This window comes from Paroedura picta, chromosome 16, assembly GCF_049243985.1.
Source record: "Paroedura picta isolate Pp20150507F chromosome 16, Ppicta_v3.0, whole genome shotgun sequence".
Lineage (NCBI taxonomy): Eukaryota > Metazoa > Chordata > Lepidosauria > Squamata > Gekkonidae > Paroedura > Paroedura picta.
Genome location: NC_135384.1, coordinates 29,197,487 through 29,216,349, shown reverse-complemented (window position 1 = coordinate 29,216,349; position 18,863 = coordinate 29,197,487). Strand labels below are relative to the sequence as shown.

General features: G+C 50.5%; 1 protein-coding gene across 1 annotated transcript in view; it reads right to left on the bottom strand.

The window, feature by feature from the left end:
• The window catches only part of MYO1D (myosin ID), a 91,466-nt gene that overhangs the window by 58,249 nt on the left and 14,354 nt on the right, over positions 1–18,863 (bottom strand). Inside the window, exons 2-11 of the mRNA XM_077313879.1 lie at positions 13,320–13,528; positions 12,024–12,117; positions 10,059–10,224; positions 8,573–8,626; positions 8,266–8,361; positions 7,997–8,113; positions 6,883–7,086; positions 5,105–5,250; positions 4,346–4,460; positions 3,361–3,531 (exon numbers count right to left, since the gene is read on the bottom strand). Coding sequence (XP_077169994.1) covers positions 3,361–3,531; positions 4,346–4,460; positions 5,105–5,250; positions 6,883–7,086; positions 7,997–8,113; positions 8,266–8,361; positions 8,573–8,626; positions 10,059–10,224; positions 12,024–12,117; positions 13,320–13,528 — 1,372 coding nt within the window. The remainder of the gene's footprint in view (positions 1–3,360; positions 3,532–4,345; positions 4,461–5,104; positions 5,251–6,882; positions 7,087–7,996; positions 8,114–8,265; positions 8,362–8,572; positions 8,627–10,058; positions 10,225–12,023; positions 12,118–13,319; positions 13,529–18,863) is intronic.

Genomic DNA, 18,863 nt, shown 5'->3' with positions numbered 1-18,863 from the left:
CCCGCAGTTCAATGCAAGCTTTATTTTTAAAAGCCTGTTTCCAGAGGAAACAGCACTGGGGGGGGGGAAGGTAGTCAGAACATCGAGGAACAGAAATGAAACTGCTGTTTACTGAATCTGACCGCTGATCCATCCAAGTCAGAATTGTCTACTCAGGCCGGCAGCAGCTCTCCAAGATCTCAGGCCAAGGTTTTCCTCATCATCTACTTTCCGCCCTGCATCTTTCCTCTCCTCACAAACTCTCTCCTCCAAGCACATAAGATAGGGATTGCCAATGTTTTTATCCCTATGTGCACCTTTGGAATTCTGAAAAAGAGCAGTAGGCACCATCACAAAATGGCTCCTGCAGTAGGAGGAGCCAATCACAAAATGGCTGCCTCGGGAGGTGGGGCCAACGACAACATGTCCGGGATCAAGATTACAGGCCACTCTTATCGTAACTCTTCTATGTTTCAGGCAGAAGCTCTGTTGAACAGGGTTTGTTTTAATCTGCCCAGACAATACGGAGCCCTGCTGGTTTGGGGTGTGAACCCACCTTGCCCTGCCCATTGTCTAACGGCATTTTAACTCTTTTTTTCTCTGTTTCTCAATTTCCACCCTTTTGTTTTCACATTTCCACTAAATATATATATTTTCAAAATGAGGAAATTAGGCTCGGTGAAGGGGAAACTGCAAACATCTTTCTCCGAGGCTCTCACCCAGGTGGCAAAATTTATTTTTGAACATCTCCACAGAACTCTCTCCATGGTGACAGATCAAGCAGCAAAAATAGAACTCCCAGAGTAGGTGTAGCAGCAGAGCCCCTACCTAGACTGCGGGATGCTGCTCAATGTCAGAATTAAGAAGAAGAAAAGAGCTGTTTTTTCACGCTCCCCTTTTCACAAGCCAAAGGAGTGCCACCTCTCCCCCTCTTCTTCTCTTGTCCAAAGCTGCCTTGGGCCCCCACCAGGGCTTGCCCATGCCCATGCCCACGCCCACGCCCATGCCCATGCCGCAGCTTGATCCACTGCTCAACTTGGAATGGGGGGCTAACTGGAATAACAGATTTTCCCCTGCCATTAAATCCAGCCACGCTACTCGCTTCCACAATAGCACCAAAGATCTTCTTCCAAAACTTCACCGCCCCAATAGACAAACGCAAGGCAGCGACGTTACTATTAATTCAACCGAATTATCCAATTAAGCACCTTCCGCTCGAGTGAGAAGAATGAGTCAAACTTAATTTTGGAGGAAGCACTTCCCCTGCCCCTCTTTCTCCTAAATTGGCCATTAGCCTCTGCGATGAAGCACGAGCCATAGAGCCAAGCGGTTGAGAGCTACGGTGACCCCAAAAGGAGCCACCCGGCTGGGCAAAGACCTCGGCTGGCCGAAGAGCGGTTTTTACAACCAAGACAGTAAACATGTCATTTCTTTAATACGCTAACACTTCTCGACTGGCTTCCAAACACCGAAAAACAAGTCCATATGCCAGGGTCATTTATAAGCCGTGTGTTCAAATGTTGACAGAGTTCTAAGGGCCTCGATTTACTGATTTATTGGAGACGGGCCTTTATCTCTCCAGTGCTGCAAAACGAGTCCTTTCGCTGTACTAAGGGAGCAGAGAGTCATTTTGTTGGCCATCAGAATAAAGCTGGAGCCCAGTGGCACCTTTAATGCCAATGCAGTTTTATTCAAGGTATGAGTTTTTGTGTGCCCATGCACTCGTGCGCATGCACAGAAAAGCTTATCCCTTTAATAAAAGTTTGTTGGTCTTAAAGGTGCTGCTAGACTCAAATGTTGTTCCACTGCTTTAGACCAACATGGCCACCCACTGGAATCTATCTTGTGGACCATCTCTCGGTCTACTTATGTGTAGATCCTCTACCATTGTCAAATTTTGGTGTTGTCCTTATTCCATATATATATGGAATATATATCTTAGTTGCGGCATTTTTATTCCCCCTCCCCTGTTCTTTTCTTGCTTGTGTTTTTGAAAGGGGAAAAAACACAGAATCTTGATTGGACCAGGGGGACTTTTAGGACTTTGGATAACCCCAAGTACAGATGAGCTAACACCTGGGAGGAGACCTAAAAAGGAGCTATCCCTTTGTGTGCTCGTGTGTGAATGCATGCATGACTATCCTTCCTCTCCCTACAACAGTCACCTTGTGAAGTAGGAGGGACCGAGAGAGCTCAGAGAGAACCGGGACGGGCCCAAGGTCACCCAGCTGGCTGCAGGTGGAGGAGGAACGGAGAATCAAACCCAGTTCTCCAGATTAGGGGCTGCCGCTCTTCACCACTATCCCAAGCTGGCTCTCAAATGAAAATGAAAAGGCTTCAATTCGATTATTTTGACCTGAACTGGGCTACGATTATGCAAGTCAAACACAGCAGGGAGAAAATGTTAACTGGAGGGGGAATTCGAGCCAGTCTGCTTGAAATGTTTCCTACCAAGCCAAACCTAACAAGTGTCAAGTCACTGCGGGAGAATTTCCTCACTGCTATGCTTCAGTGCAACAAGCCGAAAAACATATCGAATTCTAATTCCATCTCGTTCATTCTGCAAACGGACTCAAGTATATTTTTTATTCCTTGATGTCCAGATTACTCTTTGCCCTGCAGGATGAGCCCCCCACCCCACCCCACCCCTGGTCAAGTGTAGAGGGGCAGCCTGGTTTTCAAAGCAGAGAGCCACCAGGCTGCAAAATCAAAAACTGGCCTCCAAGGCTTCTGGGCAGAGCGGTGAAAAGAGCCGTGTTTTGTCACAGAGGAGGGTAACAATCGCTTAGCTGCAATCAAACACCAACAAGCTCTGCATTTGCTGCCCCAGAAAAATTAGCTGATTAGAGAACGGTCACGTGAATGTAAACTGGGTGCCTATTGGTCGTCGGTGACATCACCACCGTCTGGTCAAATCCCTAGTCCCGTTTTCCCCCTATGCTGCATTCCAGAGGCTACAACGCCCCCTGGTGGACATCAGGGCAACTCCAATGACTGCAATGAGAAAGATTCCAGTGGGTCACCTGCTGGTCTGAAGGAGCACAATAAAATCAGAGTCCAGTGACACCTTTAAGACCAACAAAGATTTATTCAAGGAGGGAGCTTTCGAGTGCTTGCACTCGAAAGCTCCCGCCTTGAATAAATCTTTGTTGGTCTTAAAGGTGCTCCTGGACTCTGATTCTATTATTCCAACGAGAAAGTTAGGTAGATCATGTCCAAGAACCCCACTGGCTGCCAGCAAGGGATGGGGAGGGAGGGTTCCCAGTCGCAGGCTGAGGAGCTCCTGGTCCTTGGGGGGTGGTCTTAAAGGTGCCCCCAGACTCAGACATAAGGTTGCTCAGGCAGCAGGGGGGGCCGCTGTGCAGCCAGACCCTGGCGTACCTTCCTGCTGGAGAAGTGGGCGTGTTTCCCCAGCTTGTTGTTCAGAGCCTCCAGGAACATCCCGTCGGTCACCTTCCCCACGTTCATGCAGGCGTCGTCCAGGTTGGCGATGATCCCTTTATGTTGCTGCTCCACCAGGTCGACGATGATCTGGTTGTTGAAGTAGTCGATCTGGTGGTGTTGACAGAGGCCGAGAGATTGGCAGGGGCAAGTGAGGGAGACGGACACAGAAACACACCCAGGAAACCTCCCTCCGTGTCAATTCCCAGCTCCTCAGCCTGCGTCTGTGCCGCCAAAGCTGCCCAAAGGATCTCAACGCAGCTTACAGCCGCCTTCCCTTTCCTCTCCCCACAACAGACACCCTGGGGGGGAGGTGGGGCTGAGAGAACTCTGATCGGACTGCGAGAACAGCACTATCAGGACTGTGACAGTCTTTGAATACGTTATAAGAAATAAGTTATACGATTACAGTAATATGAATTATGAAATGTTACTGTATGTATCTATACCATGATATATGTATTATTAAAAATAATAAACATGTTAAGTTAAAAAAGAAAAAAGGGCTGGGACTGACCCAAGGTCACCCAGCTGGCTGCAGGTGGAGGAGCGGGGAATCAAACCGGCCGCTCTTAACCACTATGCCAAGTTCTACCACTTCAGAACTCCAGAAGAAATTGTCTCTCTCCTTCCCAAATCTTCTCAAGAAGTTTGTTTATTTGTATTAATTTAAATATTTTAAGCCCAGGTTTCTCCCAGGGACTCGTGCCACAAGGCAGGTAACAAAAACAAGCATGACAGGCTAAAACCACACATTCTATTTATAGGGGGCATTAAAACCTTAAACGCTGAAAACAACAGCTGCAGACCCTATTGATGTCCACAACAAGCCATACACAATCACCCTGTTCACAGCCCAGGCGACCCACGGGGCAGAATCCCCACCTCCCACCTGGACAGACGGCACCCCTGCGGGGTCACTCACGTGCTTCCAAGGGATCCCCTCGCGCTGATACTCCTCCTGCTCCTGCTTGAGGACGAGCTGTATGAAGAGCTGCTGCAGCTTCTCGTTGCAGTAATTAATGCAGAACTGCTCAAAACTGTTAAGGGGAAAGAGATGGGCTTAAATTGACCACCTAGAACAAAATTCACAGTCACAGCTGCTTTCTTTGTTAAGAGCACTCACCTGGCTAGCCCAGGTACGGCCCACCCCATCAGATCTCAGAAGCTACACAGAACCCTGACTAGTACTTGGATGGGAGACCTCCAAGGGAATCTAGGGTCATGACACAGAGGCAGGCGATAACAAACCAGCTTCCACAGTCCCTTCCCTTCCTGGCTGTACTACACACACCACACAGTAAATAATTATAGTCGCTAAGCAGGGCTGACCCTGGCTAATATTTGGATGGGAAATCTCCAAGGATTTGGGTGGTAGTTCATCCCAGAAAAATTAGGGGTCATGGCACAGAGGCAGGCCATGGCCAGCCACCAAAGTCCCTCGCCTGGCTGCCAGAAAGTCCTCAGATCTCCCGGCTACACGACCCACATGGCAGATGAGAAGTACACAAATACCTCAATAAAATCAGAGCTCAGAAGCACCTTGAAGACCAACAAAGATTGATTCAAGGGGTGAATCAAGGCCTTGATTAAATCTTAGTTGGTCTTCAAGGTGCTCCTGGACTCTGATTTTGTTGTGCTACTTCAGACCAACCCGGCGACCCACTTGACTCTCCACAAATACCTGTTATTGTCGAAGATCTCAAAGCCATAAATGTCCAGGACTCCAATGACCGTGTTCTTCCCATGAACCGTGCTGTTGTGGTCCTTCACCTCGATCACATCGTTGATGTGTGTGACGATCCAGCAGAAGAGACGCTCGTAGATGGCCTTCCAAACAAAACCACCACAAAAGTCGTTCTCAAAAGAGGTCACCATCGGCCACCGTACAGATTAAAGAGGCCCCCTCTGCACCATTCTGCCCAGAAACCGGGAGAACATGGAATCAGATCTAGCCCTTTTCTCAACTCGATCCAGGTGGGCACCCATGTTGGTTGAAGCCAAGATAATTGCACATCTTGCACTTTTCCAACTGCGTTCCAGTTGGGTAAGGACTGCGTAACTTTCTCCTTTCCAATAATGCTAAGGGCAGGCCATTCAAGCAGGCCAAGGTGAAAGCTCTGTGGAATTTAGGGAAATCCAGAGCATGAAGACAGTTCACCAGCTTGAAGTTTCGGATGCGATTCCCTCCTGCTGGACAAACATGTGCCTGAGCTCGATCGGCAGGAAGAACAACACCCCAAGTCGTGTTTAAGTATTTATTTTGCTCCCAACAACACATGATGCCATATTGCAGGGGTGGCCAAACTGTGGCTCTCCAGATGTCCACGCCGGCAGGGGCTCATGGGAATTGTAGTCCATGGACATCTGGAGAGCCATAGTTGAGGCACTCCTGGCATATTGATAAGGGAGAGAAGCCAAGAACTGGAATTGCATTCTCAACCACATTGTCCCAAGCTGAGCGTTAGAATCACAGAACCATAGAGTGGGAAAGGGTCACATAGGCCATCTAGTCCACCCCCTGCTCAATGCAGGATCAGCCCTAAGCATCCAGGAGAAGGATCTGTCCAGCCGCTGCTTGAAGACGGCCAGTGAGGGGGAGCTCCCCACCTCCTCAGGCAGCCCATCCCACTGCTGAACTAGACTCCTAGACTCCTAGAGTGGGAAGGGCCATGAAGGTCATCTAGTCCCACCCCCTGCTCAATGCAGGATCAGCCTAGAGCATCCAAGGTAAGGATCTGTCCAGCCACTGCTTAAAGATGGCCAGTTAGCTTTGAAGTCCAGATGGGAGATTCCATTTAAGCAGAGTGACACTTTTATTGCAACAAGAGCTGTTCCCCAGCCACAGCACCAATTAACATGACGCCAGCCTTTATTTCAGTATGCCAATTACTTCCTCAAGCATGCGCAAACCACCTTTTTCTTACACAATCTCTACACGTGGCTCTTCTACGTAGAAGACATCCCTCATCACACTATGGCCAGGACCCAAACCATTGGTCATCGTCAGGGCTGGCCGGCCAGTTTCTCAGACAATGGCCTCTTGGTATACTGCCCAGTTCACACTCTGGCTCCCCTTCCCTTGCATGTTTGCGAGATACAGTTGACAAGCTGCCGATTGTTCTCCGTTGATAGTTACAATTTTGCCTAGCCTCAAAGGAAGGTCGCGGCCTTCACCGTGTTCTACCGAATCATGGCTTACAGTCTCTTGGTGTCGCGGTTAAGAGTCATGGCGTCTAGTCTGGAGAACTGGGTATGGTTCTCTGCTCCTCCACCCAGGGACACCCAGCTGGCTGCATGTGGAGGAGGGGTGAATCAAACCCAGTTCCCCAGATTAGAGGCCACCCTGCTTTATCCACCACCCCACACGGGCTCTCCAAGCAAAGCCAGAAGGCACAGAGACGTGAGAAAAACCAGACAGGGCTGCAGGGCCCAAACTGCAGCAGGAGACTCTGCATGCACCTTTGCAAAGGCGTTTCTGCCGTAGCTGGCTTCCTGCTCAGTGTGCTGTTTGTCGATGACGTCTCGGCCCGTGGCGACCGTTCGGAAAAGCAGGGCCTTCTCGACCAGCTCGGCCTTGGTGGACAGCAGGTCTGCGATGACGGAGACGAGCTTGGTGTTCTCGATCACCGGCACGTCCCCATCGACGGAAAACTTCAGATTGCCCTGCAGGCCGGTGGGTGAGGAGAGAAAGAGACGGATTGGGCTTATTTTCCAGCAGTGGGGGGCAGCAAAGTTACTCCGGTGAGACCCCCGCCTTCGAGCTCATGCAAATTAACGCAGAGAAACACCCCTATGAGATGCAGTGCACATCCGTCACAGCTGGGCAGGAAACGTTTCCAAACTTTGGAAGTCTTACTGCTTCCTTGAAACAACATGAAGGGCGATGCTCAACATACACTCCCCCCTCAGGCCCCCAAAGGATCCCAGACGCAAATATTACTTGTGCCTTCCACAGTTCCAGCGAGAACAGAAGAAGAGCCGGGGTTCTATAGCCTGCTTTTTACTACTCACAGAAGTCCACAAGGAGCTTACCAACACTTTTCCCTTTCTCTCTCCGCAACAACAAAATCAGAGTCCGATAGCACCTTTAAGACCAACAAAGATCGATTCAAGGTGTGAGCTTTTAAATGCAAGCACTCAAAACCTCACACCTTGAATAAATCTCTGTTGATCTTAAAGTTGCTACTCTGATTTTATTGTGCTACTTCAGACCGACACGGCGACCCATTCGAATCTCTCCGCAACAGAAACCATGTGAGGTAGGTGGGGCTGAGAGAGATCTGGGAGAACTGGGGCTGGCCCAAGGTCATCCAGAGGCTTCATACGGAGGAGGAGAAATAGGGAACCATTTTAGGGAAATAGGGAAGATCCGCCATTGGTAGAGAAGCCAACTCTCTCCTCATTCCACCCCTGCCGCTCTGCTGTTATATTCACGATTTCAAGTTTTTTCGCTCCAGGTCATTCCTCAAATGGGCAGCTCCTGTGGACCATTTCCGTCCTGGGAGTTTGGAAGCTATTTCTGCAGTGTCTTGAATGGGACCGGCCTCCCCACCCCGTCCCGAGCCCGACTCACCAAGTGGAGGATGGCCGCCAGGATTTTGTAGACCGTCTGCACCTCGTCCGGCTCAAACCCAATGACCCTCATTGCGTCGGAGATTGCTTTGAAGTCAGCGCTGTCGTGGATGGAGCACTGGAAAAAGGGAAAGTGGGAGCGGTAGTACGTGGGACCCCTTCTTGGAGGCTGTCCCGATGCCCTGACGGCACTGTGGGTAGGGGGTTGTGAAGCCAAAGGAGAGAAAGAAGAGAGCTGATCTTCCCGCGCTTCAGAGAGACCCCCCTCACCTTTAGCTGGCTTCCAGCGCTGATGTAGCTGTAGGCAGATAAATCCTTATGAAGGTGCAAAGATCGTAGCAGCTGCTCAGAACCCCCTTGGAGGAGCTGAGGAAACAAAGGCACAGGGTCAGGCATCCGGTCGGCCCAAGTCCTGAAGGGCACGGAACCTTGTAGCACCTCGAAGCACGTGGGAATTATGTCCATCCATGCTGGAATGTCACCCACCACCCCTCCAAGGCGGAAACAGATGGGGCTCAGGGAGGCCTGGCCGGGTCTCGATGTCTCATGGATACATTCCGAGAAAGGAGGGACTCACCTGGTAGAAGGAGTGGAAACTTCGCTCTCCCAGCTGCTGCACAATTACCCGTGACTGGAGGGGAAAGACGGGGGAGAATCAGAGGTCAGTCGGTTGCTCTTCAAGGCACCCAAAGCCCCTTAACAAGGACGTTATTCGGAGGGGTATGACACAGGGGAGGGGGGCTACAGTAAGGTGACCAGATTGTCCCACTTTTGGAGGGACATCTGGGGGTACCTGGCAAATTGTACTTACGCTGAAATTTAAAAATATATATTACAATACTATTTTTGCATTCTATGCGTTCTATGAAACTTTTTGTTGATCCCTATAGACCAAATTTTTAATCAAGAACCCCTCCTCCCCTCCCCGATCAATGGTGTCCCGCTTTACCAATGTTAAAATCTGGTCACCTTAGGCTACAGAGGGCAAAGTTAGGAAACTTTTACACGGATGACAGATATTTGAATACTGCCAAGTTCAGATAGATTCAGGTGGGCAGCCGTGTTGGTCTGAAGCAACAGAACAAAGTTGGAGTTCCAGGGGCAACTTCGAGACCGACAAAGTTTAATTATTGGCCCAAGGTCATCCATCTGGCTATATGTGGTATAATGGTTAAGAGCAGCAGCTTCTAGTCTGGCCAGCCCTGCTCCTCCACATGCAGCCAGCTGGATGACCTTGGGCTAGTCACAGCCCTGATCGTGCTGTTCTCACCCATCAGCCCTGTCAGAAGCTCTCTCAGCCCCACCTCCCTCCCAGGGTGCCTGTTGTGGGGAGAGGAAGAGGAGGTGATTGTGAGCTGTTTTGAGACTCCTTCACGCAGTGAAAGGCGGGGCATAAAATCAACTGGACCCAGCTCTCAAAACATCAGGTTAGGCAAACTCACAGACTCCTGGAAGGGGTATGCTACAGAGGCAGCATCACTAAAATACTATCAAGTAAAGTCAAGGCAGGAATGTTTAAGCTAAATGACCCCCCAGGATCAAAAACGGGGGGGGGGGGCTAATGAAGACAAAGAGAAAAAATACACAAGCGTCTGTTCTCTTAACAGACTTCAGGGTAGCTCACAAAGATGCAAAAATATATATATAAACAGAATTTATACATGAAATCTAGATGCAGCTACAGTCAAGCAAAAGCTTTAGAAAAGAACCCAGTCTAATTCACTTCCAAAATGAGATTTATTAGTCTGCGGAAGATGCACTGTGAAGTTTCTGTACTATGATATAATTCTCGGTTTTTAACCCGGATATCTCCCTTGCAATATAATTTCCTGAAAAGTTCACTGTCCAAGTCAGCAGGGATTTTGATCTCCTGGCCTTGCCCCGTGAGCCGGCATGCTGGGAGGGGAGGGCCATACATTGAAAAAATAAAATAGAATAGAATAAAATGAAGGCCTTTGCCCCACTTTTCCGCCAGGAGTTCAAGCACCGTCCTCTTCCCCATTCACAACACAAGCCTTCCTCCGGGAAGGGTCTCGGGGACCACCCAAGCCAGAGCCACCCACCTTTTCCAGCAAGTAGTTGTTGATGTGCCCGCCGATCGGGTCCCCTTTGAAATCGAAGTTGATGTCCATGTACTTCCCAAACCGGCTGGAGTTGTCGTTGCGGTTGGTTTTGGCGTTGCCAAAGGCCTCCAGGATACAATTGGATTTCAGCAGCATGTTCTTCACCCTTTGGAACAGAGGCAGATGTCAAAGCGGGAGAGCAGGAAACCGGTCTAGACAATGTGTATTTCTATCCTCGCATAGCGTGTTTTGTATATTAGGAGCAGAATGGCAGCTTCAGCTACTGGGGAAGGGCTGAGGTTAAGTGAGGCTGTTTTTAAACATGGCTGATTATTATTACTTATTATCATCATTTATTAAATTTCTAGACCTCCCTCCCAATACAGCTCAGGACAGTGAACAAATATTTAGTTGTTTGTTTGTTTATTTATCTAGGTTTCTTATTAGCCTCTCCCCAGAGGCTCGAGGTGAGTTACAGCACATAAACCCCCACTAAAACCGTACAATAAAACCCATAAAAACAAGAATACATACAGTTGGCAAGCACAATAAAACAACGTGGGTTGAAATGAACAGTCAGTTAAAAACAGAATGAAACATGAATGGTATAAAACAAAACAAAACGTAAGTGATGAGTCAGCAGCATCGAGCAACAGCGTGGGGGCATTTTGTAGGGGAGAGCTATACATGTTATGGATTCACTGCCCCCAAACAAAAGCTCAGCCAGAGGAAGAGCTCCATCCTGCAAGTCCTAAGGAACCATGCCAGCTCTGACAGAACCCGGATCTCCTCTGGGAGTTCATGCCACTGAGTGGGGGCCAGGAATGAATACGTTCTGGGCCCTGGTTGAGGCCAAACGTACTTCCTTGGGCCCGGGGACCACCAACCGGTTAAAGACTCTCCATGGCAAATACTGTGGGATGTCCCATTGTTCATGTGTAGCCATAGACTCCTGCGGTTGGAAGGTTTCTCTGCAAACAGAAAGGCACTTTTGCCCCAATCGGATCAAAAATTGGTTTATTATAAAAAAGATAAAACACGGGGCTTCCTGATGTCATCAGCACAACCTCCTTTGGGGCACGAACATACCGGGGAAATCTGAAAGCTTTTACAAAGAATGTTTTGGGGGGTTGGGGTTGGGGTTGGGGTTGGGGGGAGAATTTGTGCCTTGAATCCCATTCACCCACGTATGGGAGCGCGGGCTACCTTTGGCTGGGGAGGAATTCAAGGAATTTATCTGCCGTCTCTCCAGGGACTTGCTCAAGGCCGCTTGCTAGTAAAGAAACACAAACCCTTCAAAACGAGCCCTGAGCAGACTACAAAGCAGACAGATTTGGTAGGCAGATCTTAATTGTATCTTTTATTGACTTGTTATTGTATTTCCTAAATAAATAAGTGGGCCAATGAGAACAAGATGCAATTCAGTAAGGAGAAGGGCAGAGTGCTACGTCTGGGTCACGAGTGCCTCCTGGAGGGGAGAGACACTTGTGGGTAGCAGGGTGGGTGAACAAGATCTCGGGGCCCTTGTGGACTGGAAGCTAAACAGGAGCAGACAGGGTGATGCAGCGGCCAAGAAGGCAAAGGCAGCCTTGGCCTGTATCAACAGAGGCATCACATCGAATTCACAAGGTGTCCTAGTCCCTATGCTGTATAGCGCATTGGTCAGACCCCACCTGGAGTCCTGGGTACAGGTCTGGAGGCCTCCCTTCAAAAAGGTCGTGGACAAAATGGAGAGGGGGCAGAGGAGAGTGAAGAGGAGGATCCGGGGCCTGGGGACCGAGCCCTGTGAGGAAAGGCCGAGGGACCTGGGAAGGTTGAGCCTCAGGTAAGCAATGTCTGCAGAGACTCTCTTTACAGGCGACGGCTGACGCTTCCATGCCCTTCATTGGTGGGCCATTCCACATCCCAAATGCATCTTTTGTCACGGCCTTTTTGTCCTTCCTCGCCAGGCCAACAGTCTCTTACCTTTCGACCTCCGCTCTCTGGCTTGGGTTGGTGATGGCTGCGATGTACTGCATGATGTATTTGCTGGCTTCGGTTTTCCCTGCCCCGCTCTCCCCTGCGGGCACAGACAGACGGGCCTCGTGAGACGCCACCCAAAGCAACCTGCCTCTTCAGCCGCAAACAGGAAGTCCTGAGGCTGAGCATCCACGGCACATGGCAGGGCAGCGCCTGGCCCAGTTTGTGGCATCTCTGGCGTCTTTGTTAAGTGCACAAGTTCAACCTTGAGCACATCTACCAGCTGTCTATGGCCAGATTCAATTACAGGTGTGTAAAGGCTGCCAGGAGGGAGAGACCTGTAAGATTCTGACAGCAAGAGCAGTTCCTCGCAAGAACAGCAGGAAATTCGGGTTAGGATGGAGCATTAATGTGGCCAAGACGAGGGGGAGAAGGAGAAGAGTTGGGCTTTGTACCCCACTTTTCACTGCCCAGAGGAGCCTCAATGCGGCTTACAATCGCCTTCTTCTTCCTCTCCTCACAACAGACCCCTTGTGAGGTAGGTGGGGCTGAGAGAGCTCTGAGAGAACTGGGACTGGCCCAAGGTCCCCCAACTGGCTGCATTGGGGGAGGGAGGAGTGGGGAAACAAACCTGGTTCTGCAAATTAGAGGACACCGCTCTTCACTTCTACAGTGTTTTGTGTGCAAAAAGCTTATACCTTGAATTACACTTGGTTGGTCTTCAAGGTGTCCCTGGGTTCAAACTTGGTTCAACTGTGTTCAGTTTGCCCTCAAGAACTTTTTCTCCTCGCAAACTTAACGCAGTTGAACCAAGTTTGAGTCTAGGGGCACCATGAAGACCAACCAAGTTTAATTCAGGGTATAAGCTTTTGCACACAAAACCTTATCCCCTGAATAACCAACACGGCTTAACCCACAGTTTGAAAGGCCTTTTGGGACAGAATACATTCAACCAGACAACTGGGGCACAATGAAACATCGACATCACAGGGCATGAAATGTCTCTCTCTGTTCCTCTGGATTCTTTAAAAACATGATCCCTCCCTGACCTAAGTAGACTCAGTATAATCAGCTCATTCTTCTTTCTCCCTGCATCTTGGGCGTGTCCGAGGAGGGGAACAGAATTAAACAAAACAATCTATGTTCACTCGAGGATCCTGCAGAATTATTTCCTGGCCAGCTGAGAAAGGGAGCCTCGCGGCTATCGGGAAGGAGCGGCATAATCCAGCCACAATGTCAAAAAAGCCATTCGGAGGTTCCTCGGATGGTAACCGCAGGTCCTCCCCCCCCCCCTTGACATACCTGAGATCACGATGCAGGTGTCCTTCGACCGCCTCTTCATGGCTTTATAGGCTGCGTCTGCGATGGCAAAGAGGTGTGGGGGTCTCTCGTACAGCTCCCGGCCTTTGTACTGTTCGATCATGTCCCGGCCGTAGATGTTTAAGTTCTTGTAAGGGTTGACGGAAACCACAACTTCCCCAATGTAGGTATAGATCCGTCCCTTTTCAAACCTAGGCAGAAGACGACAGCGGTCAAGGAGGAAAGCCAAAAAGTTGGGGGTGGGGGTGGGAGGAGGTCAGCACCAAACAGCCTCATAATTTCCCCACCGCAACCTAATTATGTCGGATCAGGTTGGTGAGACTCTCAGATCAGTATTTCACAAGCGAATAGAAACCCAGAGCAAAGTTTTGGACCAGTGACAAACATTTTGGTGGCTAGCTCTGCCCTCCTGCAGCGGCCATTTTGCGGCAGCCGTCCTCTCCTGTGCCCACGATGCCACGATCCCAAATGTATCCACAGGCTCAAAAGGTCTGGGGACCCCGTCTTACAAGGTTCACAGCCAGCTGAACGGTTTACCACTAGGTGGAACCAGCGGTCTGATTTTAACACACACTCCAGACCAGGACTGGCTCGACTTCCGCCAGAGGCCTCCTGGCGCTTCCCGAACGCTGCGCCATGCCCTTAACCACACAGCAGGATATGACCAATTCTTTTCCATTGCTCCACTGGAGACACGAAGGCCAAGCCACATGTGGAACGCCGATCCCAGGTTGCTCACGGACTACCGGGCGCTTCCTAGGAAAGGGGACTGTCAGCCATGCCTCAGAGACTTGCAACAAGATGCCAGCTTGAACGATGCAGATGTTATTGCTTCACGTTCCAGTCCGTATTTTTGCGGAATAAGGAAATCCTCAGTTGTTTGCAGTTTACTGTACTGCATCCCTCACAAGGCAGTGTGGAGCGGCAGCCTCTAACCTAGAGAACCCAGTTTGATTCCTCACTCCTCCTCCACATGCAGCCACTGGGGTGACCTTGGGGTAGTTGCAGTTCTCTTAGAGCTGTTCTCACAAAAGCAGTTCTCTCAGGGCTCTCTCAGCTCCACCTATCTCACAGGGTGTCAGTGGAGGAGAGAGGAAGGGAAAGGTGTTTATAAGGCACTTCAGGAACGGAAAAACGGGTTATAAAACCCCAACTCTTCTTCTTAAGTGAGCCAGCATGGTGTGGGGTTAAGAGAGGCGGCCTCTAATCTGGAGAACTGGGCTTGATTCCCCACTCCTCCTCCACATGCAGCCAGCAAGGTGACTTTGAGCTAGTAAAAGTTCTGTTAGAGCTGTTCTCACAGAACAGTTCTCTTAGCCCCACCTCAGCCCCACCTACCTCACAGGGTGTCTGTTGTGGGGAGAGGAAGGGAAAGGTGTTTTTCAGCCACTTTGGAACTCCTTTGGGTAATGAAAAGCGGGGTATAAAAAACAGCCCTTCTTCTTATTCCCACAAACAAGAATTCTACAATTCTTGATCTGCTTGAGCCAGTGCGTATAGTGGTGGCTTCTAATCAGACAAGCCGGGTTTGATTCCCTGATCCTACACCTGCAACCAGCTGGGTGACATTGGGCTAGTCACATAGGGCTAAAGTTGCTCTCACAGAGCAGTTCTCTCAGGGCTCTCTCAGCCTCCCCTCCCTCCCAGGGTGTGTGTTGTGGGGAGAGGAAAGGGAAGGCGACTGGAAGCCGCTTTGAGACTCCTTCAGGCAGTGAAAAGTGTGTTACGAAAACCAACCCCTTTTCTTCTTCTTTCGGTCTCCCTGAAAACAGAAGCAACATGAAGGAGGAGAAGCACCCAACCCCTGCTCCAGTAAATGTTCCTCTCTAGACCGCAAATTCACGTTTGCCCAAAGTCGGTCCTTTGCACCCGATGGACAAGATTATAAACCTGCTTCCGAGAACAAACCATCCAGGCACTGATGACATTTTTCTGGCGGGGAAAACCTTTTACGGCACTCTTAGGCGCTCATCTTTGCCCCTGCCTAGGAAAACAGGCACCCATGCACAAAACGAGTTAATGATTTGCAAGCGGGGGGGAAAAATCCCAGACTTCTACACCCCTTTCCAGCTCAGTGTCAAGAGCTGCCAACTCCACAGATGAGGAAATGCCATTCCGCGAGCCTCGGGTGCCCCTCCTATCCTGTATGGGCTCAGAGAAGCAGTTCCCTCGCAGGCCAGCTCTTAAGGAACAGGGCAAGTCCTCCTCTGAAGGGACGCTTGAAACGGAGCATAATAAAATGTGCCTCGTTCTCGGGTTTACAAACCAATCTGGTTTTCTGGCCCAGCCTGAAAGATCATCCTTCTGGCCTACCACCAACACATAAACAGGTCGAGAATCTGTGCTCTAGAAAAGATCCATGCAAGGATTTCAGCTGGAAAGCTGGAAAGGGGGGAGGGAAAGGAGAAATTTTGGGAAATACAGAGAGGGAGGGTAATAAGGTTTTGGAACTGCAGGTGGGAAGCAGCAGGACAGAACTGGAAATCCAGCAGCCCCTTTAAGAGCAACACATTGCAATCCTGGGCATAAGCTTTCATGTGCACACACACTTCTTCAGATACATGGAGATCGTGCATCCGGATGCAGATGATGTATCTGGCCAAATGCACACGCACACGAACGCTTATGCCAGGCTTCTCAACCAGGGTTTCAGGAAACCCGGGGGTTTCTCGGTGGCCCTGGAAGGGTTTCCCAAATGGGTGGGAGTTAATTAACTTTTAATATAATTTTTTACATTTGTTAAACATTTATCGGGCGATAGGATCTCCCAATCTCCTTGGGGAAGGCACTGGCAAACCACCCCGTATTGAGTCTGCCATGAAAACGCTGGAGGGCGTCACCCCAAGGGTCAGACATGACTCGGTGCTTGCACAGGAGGGGAGACCTTTCCCTTTACCTTTAGGATCTCCCAAAAGGGCCAAGGATGGGCCTGGAGGGGGCCCGGGTGTCTCTGTGCATCTTCTGCACCATTGGGAGAAATCTGGGGTTTCTCAAAGCCTGAAGAATGTTTCAGGGGCTTCACAGTGGTAAAAAAGTTGAGAAACGCTGGCTCATACCTAGACCCAAATTTTGGTCTCAAAGGGGTCCCTGGACTCACTCTGAGTTCTGCAGAAGAACAGAACGTTGTCAACCGTCCCGTACGCAAAAGGACGCCTTACCTCCTCCCGTAGGTTACCCAAAGGTGAAACAATATTAAGAGGCCAGTTAGGAGCACCACACTGCAGAGGACCAGTGGCTTCTCTAGTCGCATGGACAGGAGGGGCAGCGAAGCCAAGAAAGTTGCGAGGTTGCTACTGCAGAGCACGGCCGCATGCCGCAGCGCGGGGTTTGGGACAGGATGCCCGTTACCAAGACAGACGCCGGAGGGTGGCCATGTTGGTCTGAAGCCCCAAAACAAGGTTGGGGGCCAGCCGGACCAACAAAGCTTTATTTCAAGGTATGAGCTTCCGTGTGCACGCATGCATGCTCAGACACCAAGGAAGTCTGCAGATCGAGCCTTTTGCAAGGCCGGAGCCCTCAGGCAGAGGCAGGAGTGGACCGGTGCTTTCCTTTCCGCTTGCGTCAACGGGACGAGCGAGCCATCCCTCCCCCACGTTTGTGGGCTGCAGAGGGCAAGCCGGCTTCAGGCGCCTGTTTGATTTGCAGATGTTATGGAAGAGGGAGAAAGGGAGGGCAGAGCAGGGCTTGCACTGGCTTCCCGAAACAGATAAGGCCGACAGGATCAAACTTTTGCCGCACCTACCCAGGAGTGGCCAAGCTGTGTCTGTCCGGAGCATGGCAAGAGGCCCAGACTTTGGGCACGAGCCCTGGCCTCCCGCCCGTGCCACGCTCCCTGGGGCTGGCAACAATTAGCCCAGGTAAGGAGGCCCCGCCCCGGATGTGTGTGTTTGCTTTTATGCTGCTTGAATGGATGGATTTGGAGCCTGCTGGAAGCAACCCGGGAAGGAAAGAGGCAGAGAATTGCCCTCGACAAACAAGCAACCACGTAATTTCCGAAGAGCACGCCAAGCCTCCTGCAAGCTGCCGACCAATCGAGGCTGATGTGTCATCACAAGACTCCCGGGTCTCTTATAAATAATCTGCTTTGGCCGAATTCACTCCCTTCTCCTCTTGCCACCACCGGAAACTTCAGAATACCACCCTGTTACCGAGGTGTGGCTTTTGAGCAGGGAGATTTCGCTCCTGGAAAAGTCAGCTGGCCTTCCGGGAGAAATGCAAGCTGTGCTCTGAGGATGCCAACCTCCAGGCGGGCCCTGGAGATTCACTGGAATTATAGCTCATCTCCAGACTGCAAAGTTCAGTTCCCCTGGAAGAAATGGATGCTGGGGGGGGGGGAGCTCTGTGGCATTGTGCCCCACGGTGGTCTCTGTCCTCTCCAGGCTCCGTCCCCAAATCTCCAGGACGATTCCCCCATGCCCTGCAGCCTGACTCCCCTCTGCATACTGACGTCTGAACCAGATGGATCCCTCCCCCCCCCCCTTTAGCTTGAGGTGAAAAAAATTACAGGGCAATTCGGCGAAGCTTTATCCTCCCCCTCTGCATTTAAACAGGCCACTAATTATAGCAAATGGCTGGAACCCGAAGTCAAAATGCAGCATGAACTCATTGGCCTCCTTCAGGCAGGGCCCAGCAACGTATAATCCAGCCGCAGCTGCACAACATTTCCTGTGGCAAACTGTTTCTCGGGAAAACACATCCCTTCTCCAGCAAGGCGTTCATCCCAAGCTGCCCTCCGTGTAGGAAGTGACTGTCCGGGATTTGTGATGCGCAGGGCCCCGAGGATAAGGGGTGAATTCGGCACTCTTCATCACGGACATGTAGCCAATCGGCGAGAGAGTCCGCAGCTCCACAGGGGCGTGCTGAAAAACACACAACTCCACACTTTTTAAATCACCAAAAGCTGCTTTCCCCCCTACAGGCGGTTCGTAGAATTATAAAGTTGGAAGGGACCTCCAGCGTCATCTAGTCTAACCCCTTTCTCTTCCTCTCCACACAATATTCCTGCGAGGTAGATGAAGCTGAAAGAGCTCTGAAGAGAACTGTGACTGGCCCAAGGTCGCCCAGCTGGCTACATGTGGAGGAGGAGTGGGGAATCAAACCCGGTTCTCCAGATTAAAGGCGGACGCTCTTAACCACGACGCCAAGATGGTTCCACCCTCCGAAGCGGCCATTTTCTTGGGGGGAGGGACTGATGATTTCGGTTGCCTAGAGCAGGGGTAGTCAACCTGTGGTCCTCCAGATGTCCATGGACTACATTTCCCATGAGCCCCTGCCAGCAAACACTGGCAGGGGCTCATGGTAATAGTAGTCCTTGGACATCTGGAGGACCACAGGTTGACTACCCCTGGCCTAGAGATCAGTTATAATCCCAGGAATTATAATCAGAAGGAAGTCAGTGATGTAAACTGTTTTTACATCACTGTTTTTAGTTCCAGTGAGAGGTCCTGGAAACAGGGCAAGATAGGAATCTAATAAATAAGTAAATATCTGAAGAAATAAAGCTGTTTCAAAAATTGCGGTAAACAC